The 20650-nt window shown below is 41.9% G+C and overlaps 1 protein-coding gene across 1 annotated transcript in view; it reads left to right on the top strand.

Annotated features, from left to right (window-relative positions):
• The window catches only part of AKAP13 (A-kinase anchoring protein 13), a 73484-nt gene that overhangs the window by 10364 nt on the left and 42470 nt on the right, over nt 1-20650 (top strand). Inside the window, exons 3-6 of the mRNA XM_058811803.1 lie at nt 3583-3719; nt 10129-10472; nt 19341-19518; nt 20088-20196. Coding sequence (XP_058667786.1) covers nt 3583-3719; nt 10129-10472; nt 19341-19518; nt 20088-20196 — 768 coding nt within the window. The remainder of the gene's footprint in view (nt 1-3582; nt 3720-10128; nt 10473-19340; nt 19519-20087; nt 20197-20650) is intronic.

Below are 20650 nucleotides of genomic sequence, written 5' to 3'. Positions count from 1 at the left end.
TCCCTGTCTTCCTCACATTTTCTATCCTCCCTTTTCTCCCTGTTTTTGACATCCTGGCCTGGATGGGGAAAACACATAAATTAAATAAACTGTGTAATGACTGTGCTGTGAGTCATTGTTAGCACATGGCTGCAGCACTTGACTAGCAGGGAGCTGTGTAGTGTGTCACCATCTCAAATAACTCTGCATTTCAATGTTTCAGTATTTTGATTTTTCCCCCTCCTTTCCTTTTTCTAAATAAACTTGAAAGATGTTGCAAGCAGCGCACAGACATGGTTTCTAGCTAAAAGGATAATTTCATAAAAGAAAAAAGCCAGAAATTTGAGCTCCTAAATCCATATTTAAACCCAAATGAGTGGCTTGAGATTTTTAGTTTTTCCCCCCTCCTGCTCTGAAAGTTGCCATGATTCCAGGCTCAGGAAGCAGGAAGGCTGTTCAGAGCCATGGTTCCCACACCCTGCCCACCAGCTGTGCCAAGCTCCCATCCCAGCCCTGCGTGCTGGCTGGTGCTTTCTGGCTCTTCCACTGGGACACAAAATCTAGTCTGGGCAAGCTTCAAAGAAGGGTTGGTGTCCAAGATAAGAAAAAAAGCATTTCCTTTCACTGGATTGTGCGTGTTCGAAACAAATAGAGTAATTGATCAGGGCCCTGAATAGGGACTTTGCTCAGGCTGCTCATGGACAGGAGGCTTCTTGCCCTGCTGTCCTTATGAGCAGTGGTCTCACCCAAATCTCCTTCAATTTATCTGAGACTTGAAAGAAAATGACTGAGTGTCAGTGTGAAATTTAAACTCGGTCTGTCAGACTGTAGGCTAAGAAGGGATAGTGTGGGTTAATGACCTGAGGGGTTTATCCTAAATAGAAGTTCTAGCTCACTCAAAGTTAAATAAGTACTTTTTTATTAAAAACAAAAATACAGAAATAGCGACCTTATTTAGAAAAATCATTAACAGCAATAGCTGTTTCAGGAGTGTTTTTACATGGACTCATTTGACTTGCTAAATATATAATCACATATTCCTATGGATCACTATCAGTTGCACACCTATTAATTATCTAATGCACTATTACACTATAGAAACATAATATTAACTATGTAATTAGATAGCTGTATATACAATTTTATATTGATAGTTATAGTAATACATGCCTGTAACACAGACATGAAGAGATAGTTTTTTAAGTAAATGTGCTCTCCAGATGGACTGAGCAGCAGAACGATCTCAGGTTATGCAGGTTCTTCCCTTTCTAGAAATAACATTGTTACTGCACAGGCATCCTCCTGCTGCTCTGTGGTGCTGGGCAGCATAGAGAGGGCAAGAAAAATCTGGCATACTTAACAACAATGAAACCACAAGCTGTCAATATGGCTAACTTAAAAATGCAATACTTGATAAGGAATTAGACCTTTTTAATCTGCTGAAATGACTTGAAAGGACAGAGACCTCAGATCTTAGAAGGTAACTCCAGAAATTGGAGCTTTTCATTTTCTGTGGTTTTGAAGTTAGGTGTGCAGAGGAGTGTAGCACATACATAGTTATCAGCATGGAATTGAAGGGCTTAGCCCTGGCTTGGAGGACACAAGTGTTTGGAAAATGTACAGAAGATATTGCTTGGAAATGTTCTTCCTAGAGCTTTTTTCTCTGTATTTTCTTTGTCTTTATATTATGCACAGAAGTGTTGCCAGGGGTGTGAGACACAGAGCCTGGCTTTGTGCAGCATCTGTGCAATTGAAAACAAACCCAGCAAACTGAGAAAAGGGGAGGGAGAAAACGGAGAAAATATGCACACCTCCAACCAAAAGTAAAGGGAAGAAAGGGTTTGGGAATGAGTTTCTCAGCACAAATGAGCTGAGGAGTGTGGAGGGGTCCCCATCACCCTGCTCCTCATCCTTCTTCCTCTCTGCTTCATCTTCTCCTCCTAAGGAGCTTTTCTGCCTCTCATGCTTTATCCTCAGGCTGAGGTATCCATGCACATCTGAGCTGTCCCCACTGATTTTCCAGTGGAACGTGGCTGGAGCCCCTTTGTTTTTCAGTCTGGGCTGTGGACATGCTGTGCTGGCTGCCAGCTGGATGAACAGCGCCTGGCCCACGTCCCCACAGCCGCTCCGTCTCTTCTTTCCCTTCATTCCCCCCTTCTCCTCTCCCCTCCCTTCTCCCCCTCGGTGATGGAAAAGCAGTTCAGATTTTCCAGGTTTACTGAAAGGGGAACAGGAGCAGCTGCAGCATCCAATAAGTGCTTTTCCAACTCTCCACAGTGTGGAAATTCCTCTGTGGGGTAATGGGGTTTCTGACTGGCTTCAGCTCCCCCTGCCCCAAATGGGGTCAGCCCCACCACTATCAAAATAATTCTGTTTTCTCCAGAAGTGGAGTCACTGCCATCACGTGGGATGTGGCCAAAGTGTTCCATAGCTGCTGTCAGGCACAGATTAAGGATGGGGAAGGCAAAGAAGTGACCTTAAGCTACCAAACCTGTCGTCCTTTCAGTGATGTTTAAGCTTGATGTCACCAAGGTTGGAGTTAGTGAGGTATAATTTACGAGTGAACTAATATTTTATTGCCCTGGCTCCTCTCCAGACAGCTGAGCACATTTTGGATATGTTTAGTTAGAGGAGGTGCAAAGTAACACCTTTCTTTAAAAAACAAATAAATAAAAAGGAACAAACTAATAATTAGAAAATATTTTGAACTGGGAAATTTGTGTTCAATTTTTGCCAAAATTATAATTTATACTTTTTCCTGAAGGGTGAACAAATAAAATATGTGCAGGCATCTCTTAAGCAAATACTTGTCTGTTAAAGGTTTTGGAAAGAGGGCTTTTTCAAGGGCTGCAGTCTAGTTCTGTACTTCTGATTAACCCAGTGCAAACAGCTGGAAGCACTTGAGAAAAAAAGAGATGCAACATGCTTATATTTCAATGTCAGGAGTTACAAAAGCTGAGAGGTTTTTTAAAAAATCACTTAATTTTTGAATCTTGAAAAAGTAACGCTTGTCGTGGAATTCACACTTGCTGCTTTTTCAGTAAGAAGTATACAAGAAATTAAATAATTGTCCAAAATATGTATTAAAAGCACTTTGGCATTTAGAGGGTATTGATTCTTTGAGAAAGAAGGTAAATATTGACAAGTTATATTTTTATATTTATTCAATATGAATCTAATGTTGCATTTGTTGAAATCTCTAGGAAACATTCCACATGCACTGTTATGGGATACCTCATATGTAGCATATTTATCAGCACCTCAAGCTACAAATATTTTCAGCTGTTTCATGCAGCTTGGTACATGGTACAGTTTGCACCATGTACTTCAATGATGCACTTAAAAAGGAGTTTTAAACTCTGGAATAAATAATTTGAGAATTCACAGGCAGTTTTGAGAGGTGAGCAGATGTATAAAGCTTTATTCGTAAAGCTGTGTGTTTTAAATCCTGGAATTCCCTGAGAGAATGTAGTCTGATGGCTTTACCAGTACAGAATCCAGGGGTAAAATGCAAGTTATAGATATTTTTAATGACCACCAAAATAAATGTGTGGATGCTGCAGAAAGCCTCAGGTTATGACTCTTTGTGCTTTGCTCCTGCAGAATGTGAGAACTTCTTGGAGGATGGGCTGAGCAGCGTCTGTGCCTCGTCACAGGGTGCTCTCAAAAGAGAGTCTGGGAGTGAGTCTGACCTCTTCCCCTTGCCTGGTGATGGGATGGAAGACCTTGTCTTTGGGAAGGTAAGAAAGCCTGGTTGGGATATGGTTAAAAAAGCCCCTGATAAACCCATGCAGCGCACACAGAGCATCTTGGTTTCTCTGGCGAGTTGGAAAGCTGGAAGTGATTATCCTGGAACCGAATAGATGGGAAGGATCCGGTCTCCTCCTTGGGTGCAGCAGCATGAGGGATGTATTTACTTGCAGCAGAATTCCAAAAGCTGTGCAGCCCCCAGTGGTTAAAAAAATGGAAGTAATTTTGTCTGTCCAAAAGTAAATCAGGCACCAGAGAAAGAGTTGAAAAGGTGGATTTTCTTGCAAGGTCATTAGGGATTGCACAGACGATATGAAATCCATCTTTAACTCATGTAACAAAGAGCTTTTCTCCAGTAAACCATGACCTCTGTGCTGATACCTTCAGATTTATATGCTGTAATTCTCAGAGGAACCAGTGTTTTTCTGTAAATTCAGTGTCATAGGAAGGAAACACTCATTCTAAATACTTCAGGCCAATTCCAGGGAATAGTTTTGTTGCCTAGGCGACATACCTCTAATGCCTGTTTACGTGCAAGTAGAATGAAAGTGTTTTCAAGTTTGCTTAAAATCAACAACAGAAGTCATTGCTAACCTTAGTCATCCCTGTACCCTTTGTGTTGATGAGGAGGAGTGGGAGAGACCTGAGAGGCAGAGCTGAGCAGAGGATGTGCCTCCCTTTGGCATCACTCTTTTGCATCTACGTCAGAGCAGCCTGAATTTGTTCAGGGGGTCGTTAGGTTTTTGCTCTTGCTGGTAATTCGTACTCTTCTTGGCATAAGCAGATGATGAAAAAGCAACCAGAAAGACTAAAGTGATGTAGAATCAAAAGGGATGTGACCCTTCTTTAGAGCAGCCATCACTGTGGTCTCCATGAAATCCCACTCTTTGGTTCAGCTGCAGCTCACAGGTTTGGGGAGATGCAACTCCTGTTCTGAAAAACATAACTCTCAGAGTAGCTTTCACACTGGCTTTCTGAGAAATGTATGGATTGAAACAGAGTTCTGTTTGCTGAAATCAAATCAGATGCTGGTGAATATTTTCCAGCAGGATGGGAAACACCACAGCCCAGGCTGAGTGATCTCATGAGCTATAAATGAACAGTAAAGTCATCCTCCATGCACGTGGTAGGGCACAGAGCTCACCAGCCTCGCCCTTTCCCATCCTGCTGTCAGAAGGATCTGGGGCCCTGGGCTGTCAGGGGACAAGGCTGTTTGGCAGAGCAGGCTGTCTTCAGTTCCCCTGTGTAGAGTGTCCCAGGCTGTGACAGGCAGCTGCCATTTGAGCCTGATTTAATGCTTGTATGGGAAAGTGTGGGAGAAGAGTGCAGTGGGAACACAGCAAAGTTTGTATTATACAGAATTCTAACTTTTCCACTTTCTTATGTGGAAAGTTTCCTCCTTCAAATAGGAGAAAGAAAGACTAAAATATAACCAGAGTAGGTAGTGCAGTGTAGCAGGGATGCCATAGGGAAGGGAGAAGGTGGTGGGGAAAGCAGGTCTTCAATTGCCAGTGGAGAGAGGGCAAAGGCAGGAGTTCTTGTCTTTGTAGAAAGGGAATTCCCTAATTTGGTAGCCTTTGCATTTTTCTCATTATGCAGTGGGTTGCAGACTTTGTCTTCAAATGGCTTCAAAAGGTCCCTGAGATGTGTTTAGGAAGTTATTCAAAGCTAATCTCAACCTCAGTTGCTTTGTCTTCATTTTCCTGACCAATTTGATTCCTTGTCTCCTTTCTCAGGATTTATCTGAGTATTTTTTCTACAGTTGAAGGTATTTCTAAAGGACCAGAAAAACTAATTTAGTATGGCAAGCTTGTTCCTTAATTAAATCTTTTTTGGTATTACAGTACTGAATACAAGTGGTGGAAATGCAAATTATAGATATTTTTAATGACCACCAAAATAAATGGCAGCTATAATCTCTTGTCTGAAAAAATAGTGTAAGATGCTTGTCATGGCTGTAGTTGATTATTTATAAACCTATGAAATAGTTTCTGTATCAAATTGGGAAGAGACAGAGTATGCTTATGAACAAAAAGAGGATCTCAAACCTTTCAGTGTCATGGTGATTATTGTTATTACTAGTTCTGTTCTTGTTTCCCCTTTCTGTGGAGCAAGAGTTGAACTTTTGTCTACTGGAGTTGTTTTTTCTGGATGTTTTGGTTTTTTTTTATTGTAGAAATAACTCCTTTGCTAACTGCTTAATGCATTAAAATAAATGTAAGGAGAACAAGTTGCTGTCTGTGCAAGGTCTTTGGGCTGCTTCCACTTGAAATGCATAGACTGAAAGCCCTGGTTCTGTCCCAAACCCATGAAGAATTGGGGTCTGTGGGGTCACAAAATGTGCAGGTGCCTTACCCTGTTCCTGGTGTTTGGTGTGTGCTGCTCTCCCATCTCCTTCCCTTCTCCTGTGCTTGTTGCGTTTCTTTTTCTCTTGAGGACATGTGCTGAGCTGTGGAACATGAGCTGTCAGCTTCAGGGAGCTTTAACACTAAAACCTGCCCTTTTTTCAGAATATACAGGCTATCACTGAGATTCAGAAGTTGCTTCCAAGTCTATGGCTTCAGCAAAATGTTTATTTTATTTTTTTTTTGCGTCAGCACTTCATTCCCATGTCCTCATCATCCTGCTTTTCCCTCTCTGTCCCAGACAGCCATCTGGGCAGGCTTTGCAGCATCCTCCTCTGGAATGATTAATGCTGCATAAGGTCATTTCTCACAATCATCTGGCAACATCCTGGGGTGGAGCCCATGTGCTTTGCTCATCTTTAACTTTCAACCAGCCACCAAAGTCCAGCCTTACTGGGAAGCTTTTTAATGTGCCTCTTGGGAAATGATTCAGATGAAGGGAGTCAGGGACCCACAGATCGTTGTCAAAGGAAGGGGTTGCAACTCAGAGTCTTGAATGTTGTTTAATTTCTGCCTTTGTTTTGGTTTGCTCTGAGAAAACACTCAAATACATAAAAGTTTTGCATTTATTTTTGCAGAGTTGTTGTATCTCTTAAAAAAAAAAAAGCAAAAAAAAGCCCCAACAGCTGTGAAAAAAAAGAAATAAACCCAAAGGAATAAAACTTTTAAGTGAAAGGCTTTCACATCCACTCCAAATCATAAAAGTTATGATAAATACTTTGTACAAGGCCACTGTTGAGGTTAATTTTAGGGAAACTTAGTTTTAATTACTCTACTCAATTATATATCAAGCCAACTAAAGACACTGACTCCTTTAGTGGAATGGTATTCCAAATAAACTTCAGGATTACATGGTTCAATTTTTTCATCTTAATTTTTAAAATACCCTTACACCTTTAATGTCTTTGAAGCTCAGGGGACAGAGAAAGTTTGTGTCTCAGCACTTTGCATGTTGTGATCCTGGAAATTATTGAAAGAATATTTGAATTCCCCTTATCAAGACCTCCTACAGTGGAGGAATTTAGTTGAAAAAGTTATCTTATACACCCACCATCCCAGTGATTTCTGTTATGCATGGAGAAGTACACATGTCCTTTCTCAGAATACTCACTTTTACACCTTATCTTATTTTTTCTTAGAAGCTTCTCAGCAAATACTGAGGGCAAAGAAAATGCCTATTAGCAAATGTCTGTAAAGGCTCTTTTTGGCCACAGTTAAGTCCTTAATTCATTGAGGTGCAATCCAGCATGCCTAACTTGAAGAAAATTAGTATTTCTGTAATGTTTCTTTTTTTCTATAAGAAAAGAACACATTCTGTTCTGCAAACATGGTATTTTCTTACTCAAATAGGATTAAAGAACAATGCATATTTACTGGCCAGATAGCCAATTTTTTTGCAGTGGTGACTACAATATAGATGTTTTAGATGTGTCAGCCACACTTGGCATTTTTCAGACAGAGTCGTCTTTCATATTAACTGTTTTCCTTTGTTTAAAAAAAAAATCATTGAAATGACGGCAGAATATTTTTAGAAGAATAAGCATGGGCCACGAGTTCAAGGGAATTGTGCATTGTGTTCTGTCGTCAGTCAAATGCTCAAGGTAAAAGTTAAAATGGAAAGTTAAAATGGATCAAATGTATTTCCCTTTTTTCAGACATCTCTTTGAGCTGCATTTTCTGATAAAAGCCCTAAATCTTCCTTGTTAGGGAAGTGGGTTTTGTTGTGCAGCAGTATTCGCATCTGGGAAATAAAAATTCCTCTTTTTACTCTAATTCCTCTCTAGTTAATTTGGTGTTCTGCACTATTGTTTTTAGATTCGCATCCAGATTGAAAGTTTCCAAACTCTCCCATGCTTCACACAGCTGATGGGGTGAAGTCAGTCCTCTCCTCTCCTGCTCTTCTGCCCCAGTCCCAAATCACAGAATGGTTTGGGTTGGAAGGGACCTTAAAGCTCATCTTGTTCCACCCCTGTGCCATGGACAGGGACACCTTCCACTAGACCAGGTTGCTCCAGAGCCCCATCCAGTCTGATCTAATGTCTGACAGTATTTTTCTGTCTTAGAAAAGTGGCAGACTGTTTCCTCCACTGTAGGAGTGTTACCCACATAATGACTGCTTGATTTGTCTGTGTTTAAGCAATTCAGTAAGCTCTCATCGTGACTCACACAAATATCAGATGGTCTTGAATACTGCTGAACATCATCAGAAACTTCTCAGGGCTTCCATTTCAGCTCTCTTTTCTTTAAGCCTCAGCTTCCTATTCAAATGTATCAAATCCATGGTTCACTAGTTTACAGAACACAGTTTTCTGAAATTCATTGTTAGTATTTGACATACCTTAAGGTGAAGTGAATGTTTTTGGAGGAATGTATTTTTAGTGTGTTTTTTAATGCTTTGTGTTTAAAAGGTTCTTGTATTTTGGTGTTGTGCTGTGGATGCTGTTTTGTTTTTTTTTTTTTTCTCTGTTTCCCTTTGATGGATGTGAGAGGGGAAGCAGTGTGACAGCATTTAGTTAAACCATCTCCGGAACATTCTTGTGTACCTGTTAAACTGAACCAAAAATAAAAAATAGCTAAGCTGGAAACAGGGCTTCTCTCTGAATAGTGAAATATTCAATTAGAAGATATTTTGAATATCTCAGTTTCTTTTTGTTCAGTCAAATAAAAAGCTGATAGCTTTTGGTGTGTGCCCCCAAATAAAGCACAGAAAAACAAAAGTCTCTGGACTGTTTAACACAACTCCTGCTCATCCTTCTTTCCACGTGGTCTGATGCCCATCTTTCCTTTCCAAGAACAGATTTTGCATCCAGTTTTCTTCTGCCAAATGCTTGCTGACAGCCTGCAGCCCCTGGGGCACTCAGCTCCCTGAGCCCACTGTGTGAGCACAATTAACCACCAGGGTTTTGCTGACTGCCCTGTGGTGTATGGCCTGACAGAGCTCTCTGCCTGTTATTATTTTAAATGATACAGAGCTCTGCAGCAGCATAAATTGAAACTTCCCATGTCAGTCCCTCAGGGCAAACACCATTTCAGACTGGAGGTGATGTCAGAGAGGTGCTTGTGTTTTTTGTAGTGGCCACAGGGAACGAGATATCTTCTGGGGCTGTATGGTCAGCATGTGGCCTTTGGCCAGAGAGAGCCAGTTTGGCTTCTGCATATGTTCTTGGAGCAAACTAAACCCCAAAATTACAGCATGACTCAAAATCTCTAATACAGGGCAGCTGTTCCTGTAGAACAATATTTTTCAGTGACAGTTGGATTTGAAAAATGCTGCAAACCCTGGTATTAACTTTCTGTTTAATGGAAAGTAGTTGGGGATGGGGAATTAAGCTTTTTTTTTTTGGTCTGTTTTCTGCAGCTGAGTAATTCTCCTTTTTGTGTGGCATGGTGCAATGGAACAGTGTGTTGCCCTTGAGCTCTACAAGCCCATCCCAGTCCCACAGGAGAGGCTGGAATTTGTCATCAGGAGTTGTGATAACCCCCTTCCCCATTACTTGCTCTCAGTAAACCTTTGGCATTTTTATGGCACCTTGATTGATAACAGGTTTAGCCAGAAATGGGGAGAGGAACAGGATTTGCTGTGCAGGATGAAATATCAAACTGGGGAGAGGAAGGCAGGCAGAGGATCTGAGCTGGGGAATGGCAGCCAGGGTGGAAGAGATCACCCTGAAGAGCATTTCAACCTCTTTTGAAACCAGAGCAAAAAGTCTCAGTTCTATGATAGTTAATTTGCCACCAACTGAGAAATCTCTCAGCTTGTGTGAAATACAAAATATTTGTATTCACTTAAAATGTTAAATGTATTCACTTCATTGGAAGTGTTCAGGACCAGGCTGGATGGGTCTCTGAACTACCTGATCTGGTGAATGATGTCCCTGCCCACAGCAGGGGTGTTGGACTACCTGATCTTTAGAGGTCATCTTTATGGATCTTCCAGCCCAAACCAGTCCATGATTCTACTTTAAATTACTTTGAATTTTTCTCACCCCAGCAGCCTGAAGAGGAGCAGTCTGCCTGCGATGTCACCAGCTCCAGCTCCTCTGCAGACGACACCGTGTCCCTGGAGAGGAACTCATCCCTGGGCAGCGACACGTCCCTCCCCTTCCCAGCCGTGGGGAGCTTCGCCCAGCCCAAGGACAGGCACAGCCTGGATGGCAGCTGCACCAACATGGTGTCCTCAGAGGGAGGAGAGAAGGAAGAGGAGCTGGACAGCATCACGGACGTGCCCACGCCCTCGTCCGTCCTGCGCGGCTCCATGCGGCCGCTGTCCCCTTTCCGCCGGCACAGCTGGGGGCCCGGCAAGAATGCCACCAACGAGGCAGAAATCAATCAGAGGAGGTGAGTGAGGAGCTGCTTTGATTTGCTCTGCACCCACTCATGCATATTTATCTGAGATTTAAAGCTGGCGTGATAAAACTGAAGAGTTTATCGCGTCACTTTTGATTATTTCTTTTTCAGTTTGAAGAGGTTAAGACAATCTCCTAATGTATGTTTGTTTGGTTTTACTTAAATTAACTTTGAGGATTAAAGTACTTAATACCTACAGTATGCTTGAGCTTTCCAGAGTAAATGGAATTACCTCGGGACAGGTCTTCCATTAGAACTGTCACCACCCCTTTCTGTACAAAGGAATTATTGGAGTGTTAAATCTCACTGACCACAGAATAAACATGAACATTGTTGCTCTGATTGTATTAAGGGATAACACAGGCACCAGGGTTTAAAAAAATTCTGTAAAAGCTCTTCATAATGGTGAGATGGGTCCTCTCTGTTTCACAGAATTGGTTCCCCCCTCAGTCCCTCATGTACAGTAAGTTCCACCCAACTCATCTCTGCTGTCCCTGGTGTTGTTCAGGAAGATTTGAAGGAGAAGTTTTCCCTTCTGTTCTTTCAGAAGGTGCAAAGGGGAGAGATGTACGAGCCATGTGAGTGTGTCCATGCTGGTGCCAAGTGACTCTGGGAAGAAAAGTTGCTCAGTCTCCCATTTCAGTGGGGAAGGAGATGAAATAAAGGAAGATGCACACCAAAAAGTAGTAATTGTTGTGAGGTTCTATGCAATGCCCTGCACTGTTCATCTTTTGGGCTGTGGGGTGCTTGGGGCCAAACCCTGTGTATTCTGAGCCCAGTGGAGGTTTGGCCAGTGTTTTTAATGTGCTTTAATGCTCTCAGAGCAGTCAGTTGCTTTAGCAAGGTCAGGGTGCCGTATCCTCCCTACAGCTCACAGAGGCTGCAGCCCCAGGTGTGCAGGGCAGTGCCACTCTCTGGCTGCCTGTTGTGTCATGGCAAACATTCTGCTGTTAACAGAAACAGAGCCATTGCATGTGGGGCTGGATGGCATTAAATTAAAACTCAGCACTCACAATGGGTTCCTGAAAATTCTGACCCCTTTGGATAATCCAGGGAGAGGCAGCAGCCTCCCATCAGGAATGTATGCATCCTTTACACACAGCAGCTGTTGGTATCACTAAAGGATAATAATTAATTAATATCACCTTCAGGTTTTAAAGTCAATGTTGAAAACCATTCAGGATTTTCTAAGTAACATACAGTGAAAGATTTTTGTTGTTGTTGTTTAACACTGTCACCCTTTTTGGGCTTCATTCCTGGTTCCCAGGTAGTATTTAAATAAGTTAAGAAATCCCCATCAATTTTTAAAAGCAGCAAAAGAGTCAGCATACCTGCCTGTTTATGACAGAATGAGTCCATAAGCTCATAAACTCATTTGGGGAGATTTATTTTTAAGTGTAGGGCCTGATGCATAAGGATTTCTGGGGGTAATAAACTGCATAGCTGGCAATCACTGCTAACACTGAACAGATGGGGTTAAATTCTCCTGCATCCCACTTTGGAGGCTGTTTCTGATATGGGAAAATACATTCACTGTAAGTGTAAGAAAATCTGAGTTAAAGGAACAGTAATTCTTCTCATATGTTCTCACATTCAGCTGCAGCTACATAAGGATAGCTGTCATGTAGGGTAATTAAAAAAGAAAAGCTGGGTGGGTCTGTGGTACTGATTAGATTCATGTTTGTTTTTATGCTTCTTTTAGAAAGGAATTTGGATTATTTGCTGTGTTGTTTTGTTCTTTTCTTTGTTCTTTTCATATGTGGCTGTTGTGATGTTGAGACTCTCTCGTTGCTTAGTGAGAAACAACAAATACTGAGGAAGGGAAGTGCTAACAAGTGACTTTCACTCAAATCAGTTGAATTCTGAGTGTTTGCTTATTCATTTATTTCACATGCAGTAGATGCTTTTCCAGTAGAAGGGGAAAAGTCCTTATTGCAACTTGACTTTTGCAAACCTTTGAAGTGGAGTAGCACTGAGCACAAGCCTTGGCTGAGGTTTGTCCTGCTGATGGGCAGGCTCTGTGCTGCTCCCACCACCCTCTGTGCTCCCTCCCCTCCTCTGGGCACCCATGGCACTTCTCTGCTCTGTAGGCGAGCAGCTTGCCCTCACTAAATGAGGAGAAAAATAGCCAAATAAAGTGTAATTGCCACCAGAACCAGCCCAGGGATCAGAACTGGGCTGTGCAGCCAGGAGGAGGAATGGGGTGACAGAGTGCACCATCAGCTGAGCTCTGAGAGATGCTTCCTGCCCCAGCAATGATTTGCAGCCCCTGTCCACACCAAAAATAGTCCAGACCTTGATGACAAAGATAGCTAAGTCAAGTTTAGATAGAGGACCCAAAAAGCCTACAGAAAAAAAAAATCAACTTCTTGTAAAATGTGATATTTTCCCACTGTTATGTGTTTTCTGTTTGTAAAAGGGATGTAAAAAGAGTGTAAAAGTTTGTTCACGGAAAAGATAATGAAAAAAAACCCAAAAATGTAAAAAGATGCTCAGTTCCCCTTCGCTTCCCATCCCTCCTCAAATGCACTTCACAGATAATCCTCATGTCTGCATTTTGCTATTAAAAATACAAAGAAAACCAACAAGGCTGCACAAAAGGATGTTCATCCTTCAGTTAATTCCTGACATTCATAGCAAATTTGAAATGCCTGTCTTTCAACAAAACTGCAGTGTGTGTTAAATGTCCAGGCTGGGCAAAGGAACACCCTCATGTTTCACTGATGGATTAAGCACTGCAGAACTGGAGCTGCTGTTAATCACTATTGCTAACAGCTTCTGTCAAAGTGTTTGGCCTTATCTAAACTTTAAACTGACTTGGCTTTGGCAGCAGCAAAGTTGCAACATGGTCAATACCTGTGCAGCCTTCTTTCTGTACAAAATAAAACCAACCAAAGCCCAGATTTATTTGTAGAAGAGAGGAGAAACACAGACTCATTACTTCCTTTCATATTCCATTTTGTGTTTTCCCTGTATGTCCATTCCTTCTGTCTGTGTGTTGAGGATATTATTCCTTTAGCTGCCATTTGTTAAGTTTTTTTTCATTCAAGCTGCTGACCATTCTCCATGATTCATTTTCAGTTCAATGCGAATTCTGGGGGATGGTATAAAGAAGCCTCCCATTCATAGGAGAAGGTACAAAGCCAACTAATGTGACTAACTGTTTTGTGTTTGAATGTCTACTAACTCCATCTTCTCATGTTAGTAAACCTGTAGTACCTCTGGAAGTGTTGGCATTGGAGCTGTGCATCCCCCCTGGCTGCTTTCTCTCTCCAGTCTGACCCATGGGCCCCACAGAGCCCATGCCTGAGCTGTTTTCTCCAGAACATTATGTTAATAATGAAGAGAAATCTCAGATATTATTTTGTTGGCCTTTGCCATGTGTAAGATTTGGAGTTGATCAAGACAGTGGTTTACCTGGGAGCATGTGTGTGATTTGGATTTAAAGCACATCAGAGACTCCTGGCAAGACTTGCAGGAGGGGCAGCTGGGAGAAGGGATGGGTCAGACACAATCTCAGACTTGGGGAACACTGCAGATCTGCAGCTGGTTCAATTAAATGGCTTTAATTTTGCTCTTTTGATGGTTTTTATAACCATCTTCCTAAAATATAGAAAATAAGATGTGTTTTTCTCTTTGCTTCCATGTGTTTTTCCTCTCTAAAAAACTTTCAGTTTCTCATCCATCCCACAGATACACAGTTCCACTCATGTTACCTTTGCATTGGCTATTAGTATATAAAAAAGGGTACTTAATTTTTGACACAGCAGATGTGGACTGTCCACACATAGACATTTTAGGCTAAAGAAAAAAGAGAAGTTGAACTTCTGTCCTTCAGTGGTTCAAGCTTGTATCACCTCCCATAGCCTGTTACTTCCCCTCCTGTGCCAGGTTAGCTTGGGATTTCACTTCAGCTGAAATATGGATGGGGTGCTGTGTGTGTACACAAGCTGCCACATTCCCACTTGTGAAAAGAATGGTGTTGTGACCAAAAAAATCACCGTGCCTCACCATGCATCAGCATCAATGAAACTCAGCAGCACTGTACAGTTCAAAAGAACATTCTTAGAAAAGATTTTTTTTTTAAAAAAGGCACAAGGAAGAACATGCTTTTTTACTTCCAAGAAGCCTCTTCATTTGCACCACTGCAGGAAGCAGTGCAGTGCTTGACTTCTCAGCTCATGCAAATGTTCCTATTTTTATCAGTGTTCTATTAAGGCTCCTCTGTAGGAGCTGTGTTATTATTTAGAGTCAAAATATCTGAAACACTGAGCTTACATATAGAATAAAGAAAACATCTAGAATACCTGGTCATATCTGAAATGTGTGATAATCCTTTCATAAACACTTTCTCACTTTTTCTGGTCTCTAAACCATTTTGGAATCATCCTCTCTAAGCCCGCTTGTGGAGCAGGAGCCTGAAACTGATTCCAGCTGTTCATGCTCTCCCACAAGGCTGGTGTAGATAAAAGCTCCTTCTCCTCCTCCCCAAGCTGTCTTCTGTAAAGGGTTTTTTTGCATGCTCTGCATTGATGTTTTTAGGATTTTAGGGTGTTGCCAACAGGCTGTGGGTGGCTCCCCCACAGTACTGTGGTTCTGCAAGAGTGCTTTCCACAGCCTTTGCCAACAGATCCCCTTCCTTCCTTCTCTGAGATCTCAGCACTTTCAGGCTTCCTCCTACATATGTAGGGCTCCTCTTCTTCCCTCCCCTGCAGTTTTAGTGTTTGGGATCATCTCTATAACACAGCAGTGGTCAGGAATAAAAGCATCTTTTATAGTGTAAACATGACATGATTAATGAAGAGAATCTTCTTTCCTTTGATTGAAAAGGGGCCACACAAAAATGAGTGGCTTTGAAAAGCAAGGTGACATAAGGATATCTCAAAGGGTCCCCCAAGCTCAGAGCTCTTGTGGCCACGAGCAGATGGCCTGGGGAATCATGTGTGACACCTTCCTTTGGGATGCTTTCTCTGCTGCCCCTGAGCAGGTCTGAGTGACCCTCTGGGAGGCTGAACCCAGGCCTGAGAGTGCAGGTTGTGTGTGATGGAGGTGGATTTCCTGTGGCCTGAACTTGGTTCCTCTATGATTTTACACAAGTATTTTAGTCCCTGCCATCCCCCACCAATAGTTAAACATCTGCCATTGTGGTTGGAGTGGGTGAGGATGATGAAGTACTTGGAAATATTGGCATGTTATGGGAAGGAATGTTTTCATGAAGAATGTTTATAGTACTATGCTGAGAGCTCCAGGTGAAGCACACCTTTTGGGTGTGTCCTCACCCAGTTAATATCCTTTATAAAACAGGCAGCAATTATCTGAACTCTGCCATTGAACACCCATCCAGAATGTTTCCAATTATCAAACCCTTCCAGAATGTTTCCAGTGTTGCAGTGTGTGTGGAAACCCCTATATAACATGAGATGGCATGACACGATGCATTCAGTGGGTTCAAATCTTCATCTGTGCCCTCAGAGGCTTCTGGCACTCACAGTTCCTTGTCCAGGAATGCTTAAATTTGTTCTGCCCTTTTCACAGGCTCCTGTCATGGAGCAAAGCATGTTCTGGCCATGTCCCCTCCTTGCATGGATCTCAGACCAGGACCTGGGAGCAGGGCTTGTGCTTATGCAAAATTCCCTTCAGACAGTGAATGCTTCCTGAGCAGCGTTTTCAGGATTTAGAGATCATGCAAATGTCATAGCTGACAAGAAGATGGATTTCTCTGTTTCTGCAAAACCTACAATTGGGCCATGAGCTAACAGATAAAAAATAACAAAAGCAGTCTAAAATAAGAGCCAAAATATTTACATTCTGCATTTGCATTTCTTATGTCTTTCATGATGCAACTTTGGGATTCTTTTGGGGAATGGGAGCCGAAAGGTTTTTTAGTTAGTAGCACTCTTGATTTAATCCCAAGTTAACAGTAAGATTAGCCTGTTTTTTCTTCCAGCCTCTTTCACTGACTGTGAAAGACTGCAGCATTTAAGAATGTGTCTTTCTCCTTATTTATCCAAGCCTAGCCTGAGGTTATTAGTATTTCTATGGAGGGGACTTACACTGTGAAATATCTGTAAGGGATTCTTTTTCTGATTTGAGAATGCGAGCTCCCAGGAAAATACTAATAATTACTAACACAGTGGTTGTGTGTGATTACTTGCAGATTGGCTTTGGTATGTTTTAGCCTTGTTTTTCCCAAAAACCTCCCTCCCCACAAGGAGCACTTTTCCCACTGCAGTGTATAGTAACTGATGGGGTGAGTTTGGGGGAAGTGTGAGCTGTCCTGCTCCCTGTTCAGTGGTAACCTCAGGCATTTGGGGCACTGTGGTGAGTTTGTTCAACCAGACCTGTGCTACTGCATTATTTCTGAGTTTGTTGGGTTTTTTTTTTTTTTTGAGGTATGTGAGAGTGAGAGTCTTTTAGCAATCCCCATGTTCCATAACAATCCGATAATCACTGCCCTTTTCCTTTCTTTGCCTCTTTTGCTGTTCCTAGTTTGAGCTGGTGTCCCTCAGGCGTACAGTACCTTGCCATGGGTCCTGACTTTGCTTGTAGAAGGTATGGTATGAATAAACGTGCAGCAGCACAGGAGCTCTGCAAACACCCCTGTCGTCAGCTTCTCGTGCATCCTGCACTGCTGCTCTGGCTGAAGCGCGCACGTGTTTGTTTGCTTGGTCTGCTTTTTCAGCAATTACTCGTGGGAGTGGAGCCTCAGGGCTGGGCTGCAGGTGGAGGTGGTGGCTGCTTTCCCCTGGCCTCTGGCAGTGAAGAGGCTGCACTGTTGGGTTGAGCTGCTCTGCTCCGTGGTGACTTCGAGCCGTGGGGTTTTTTCCGCAGCAGTGATCAGAATGATAATGGTGACAGCAGCAAAGAATCAAAGCAAGATTTAATATGATTCAGCACTTCTCTCTGTACCAGATCAGTCTCATAAAGGGTTTAAGTTCACACAGACTTGCTCTCTGTAAATTGAAAGATCTAAGCTTTTCTTCAAGGAGACTAAATCATGTAAAACCTTCCCTGAAAAAAACTGAACACCACAGATGAAAATTTCCAAGGCTCTTAAAGTTTGATCTTCTGTAGAAAGTCCCAGTGCTGAAATTGGTGTTTGCAGGTCACTTCTTTACCCAATATTGTTTGGAAGCCAGTCCCCCAGATTTTATGGCTTTATAGCTTTTCTCTAGCAGTTTTTGCTAGGTGGGTAGAGCTATTAAAACTCTTCTTCTGAAGAGTACATATTGAGAAGGAAATCTGCCCTTCATGGACAGTTAATTATGTTTGGTGTATATATGCCAATCAGCAAATTACAAACCAGTATCACTGATAACTTTTATGGGCTAACATTTACAGGTTTTAGCTAGTTTTGTCACAAGTACATGATTTTTTTTTCTCTACTGTGTAGCATCATTATTGCCACCTTGGAATGTAAAAAATAGATATTCTTCCATCCTAAATAATTAGTAGAAATTGCACTGATTTCTACCTACAGGTGTTTTAGAATAAACTTTTAAATGCCTGCTGTTGATACACATTGATGAGTCACAATCTTCCTAAGGCAGATTAAATTATAAATGCTTCAACCAGTCTTTTTTCTCATTAATTACCACGAAAAATGGTTTTTTTAAATTACTGAATCTTCTTATTCATGGTTTATTGCAGTTTTTGCTTTCAAGGTGCATATTTATGAGCCTTGTAATGCTTCTAAGGGACTGCAGAACATTAATCACTGCTATGCAAGTCTACCTGAATTTAAAGCTCCTTTGGTTGTTTAAATCATCTGTACAGCCTGTAGTATGTTTTCTTTTTCATGTGTTTCATGGCAGCTTGTTCACCACAGACATCATGATTAGCCTCAGGCTGGGTTATAAATCCAGGGTAGGGCTGGCACTTAGTGAGTGTCAAATCCAACATTGGCCATGGATCTGTGCTGCTGTCATGGGAGGAAAATCTGCAAAGCTTCACCCAGTGAACCCACACTGGCATTGCAGTGGGTTTGTTTGGGCACGAGGAGCAAAAGAGTCGGAAGCAGAATATTAGAGCAAGATTTATCAGATTAAATAGTCCCATGTGAGACAGGATGTGTTTTGTATAGGTGGGAAGAGAGTGTCACTTGTCTATCAGCATCTGTCTCTACAGAGTTTGGCCAGATGTTTTATTTCTAACAGTTCTTCAAGCAAAAGTTTAGTAATTTATTTAGCTTTGAGTTATTGCCCAGCTCTGCTGAGCAAGACCTAGCTCCCTCAATAGATGATAAAATAAAATTGATTGGGTGATGGAAACAACATTTATTGAACTTAAAAACAAAACCACAGCATGGGTAAAAGAGAAGCCACCTTTGGCAGAGTAAATGACATTATCAGTGCCAAAACTGTGCAGTGTCAGGATTTAAAATAGATTCAGAGGATGTGGCTGCAGAGATGAGAGTTACAGCAGCTGATGTGGCTGCTGGGAGTGGTGTTGGTCCAGGACAGGCAGCACCTGGTAGTTTGATTTGGGTGGCTTTATTCCAAGGGAGAGCCTAATAAAAACCTATCAAAGAGAATACGTGGAAATGCCAAAAATCTTTAGAAGCGGTGTTTCTGGATTTTCCTGTGCACCACTCAAAAAGAGTAAAGAATCCAGTAGGAAAGGCAAATGACCAGGAGTTTCAGTGGTTGTTCAAGCAATGAACAAACCTTTATGTCTCATTAGCAGCACAAAGATGTTGCTGTTTGCTCTGAAGAATAAAGAACGTGCTGAGGAGTAACACCTGCCTGTGTCTGCACACTTCAGTGCCTGCTCTGTGTTTTATGTTTGCAGGTGCTCTGTGCTGAAAGACGCTGGTCCCTGAGAGTTTGGCAGCACCTGACCTCTGTGCTTTCTCTTTAGTTACAGCCTAGAAGGCCTTACTGGAGACTCTGGTGAGAACAAGAAGCCCTCTACAAACCTGGAGGCTTCTTCCCTGAGCTCCAAAGACCTCAGGAGGAGTCCCCTTGCCAGCAATCAGTCCCTGGTGCTGCTCACTGAGGAGCTCGAGCAAGGAGAAATCAGAGACTACAACCACCAGGTAAAGCTGTCCAGCTACTGTTGGGAAATGCTGCATCAACATTTTGGAAGTCATTTTCCCAAGTGACAGTCTTGCAAAGGCTTTCACCTTACATGTACATATACATAATGTTAAAAATCTTTCATCTTTAACATGGAGGAACCTCCAGCTATTTTAAATTTTCTACTTCATTGCAGCAACACAACACTTGTGTCTTCTCTTGCTTAGAGGAATGGCATTTTTGGGGAACAAACTGCTAAGCATCAGGGGTTTTTTTTTGTCATATTGAGCCACAGCCTAGTTTTGCTGAGGAACTGGAGTCACAACAGCAATTTCCATGGCTATCAGAGAGTTTTAACAGTATCTGATTTTTAATGCCTTGCAAGAAAATCAAGCACACATAGTCTCTGTGTTGCATAATTAGTTGTCTGACACTTAAGAGGCAAAACAAAATGTTGCATTTCACCTGAGTACTGTTTCACTGTTTCAAAGTGAGAGTTGCAGTAAACATGAGCCCTGAGCTGGGCTCTGAAGCTGGGATGGTTCTGTCAGTCCTGACATACTCAGCGTGGTTCTGTCCTGTTCTGCAGGTGCATCAGACATCACAGCCACAAGGATTTAACTTCTGCACTTCTGCTGCTTCATCTCCACTGACCAAATCCATGTCTCTAATGTCAATTAGCAAACCAGTGCTCGACAGTGAGTATTCCAGTTTTCCCTTATCCACTCTGTCATCTCTATAATTTGGTATATCTTGCTTTCTTCCCAAGACAAAATGTGCTCCTGCCCGCTCCTGCTTGCTTTATTACATGAAGTACATGTTTCACTGCTGCATGGAATTGTGGGTGGATAGGCAGAATTCATTCAGTTTAGTTTTGTTCTTCCCAGTGTATTCCTGCTATTATCTTTCTGTTAGGTTTCCTTTGTGTGGGTTATTTTTTTCTTTCTAAATTAGACTATTGCAATGGAAACTATGATTTATTGAGTTTGTTAACTAAAAAAAAAGGATCTCATTTTGCATCCTTTCACCTTTCAGAGTTTCTACCTTTGATGTCAGGTAAATTCTACTTGAGATCTTTCTTCCCTGCATCTAGATTTTTTTTAAAGCTGATACATGGAAATTTGAGAATCCATGTCTAGATCTCCTTGGAGG

Source organism: Ammospiza caudacuta, chromosome 10 (genome assembly GCF_027887145.1).
Source record: "Ammospiza caudacuta isolate bAmmCau1 chromosome 10, bAmmCau1.pri, whole genome shotgun sequence".
Lineage (NCBI taxonomy): Eukaryota > Metazoa > Chordata > Aves > Passeriformes > Passerellidae > Ammospiza > Ammospiza caudacuta.
This window is presented reverse-complemented; position numbering and strand designations above follow the sequence as displayed.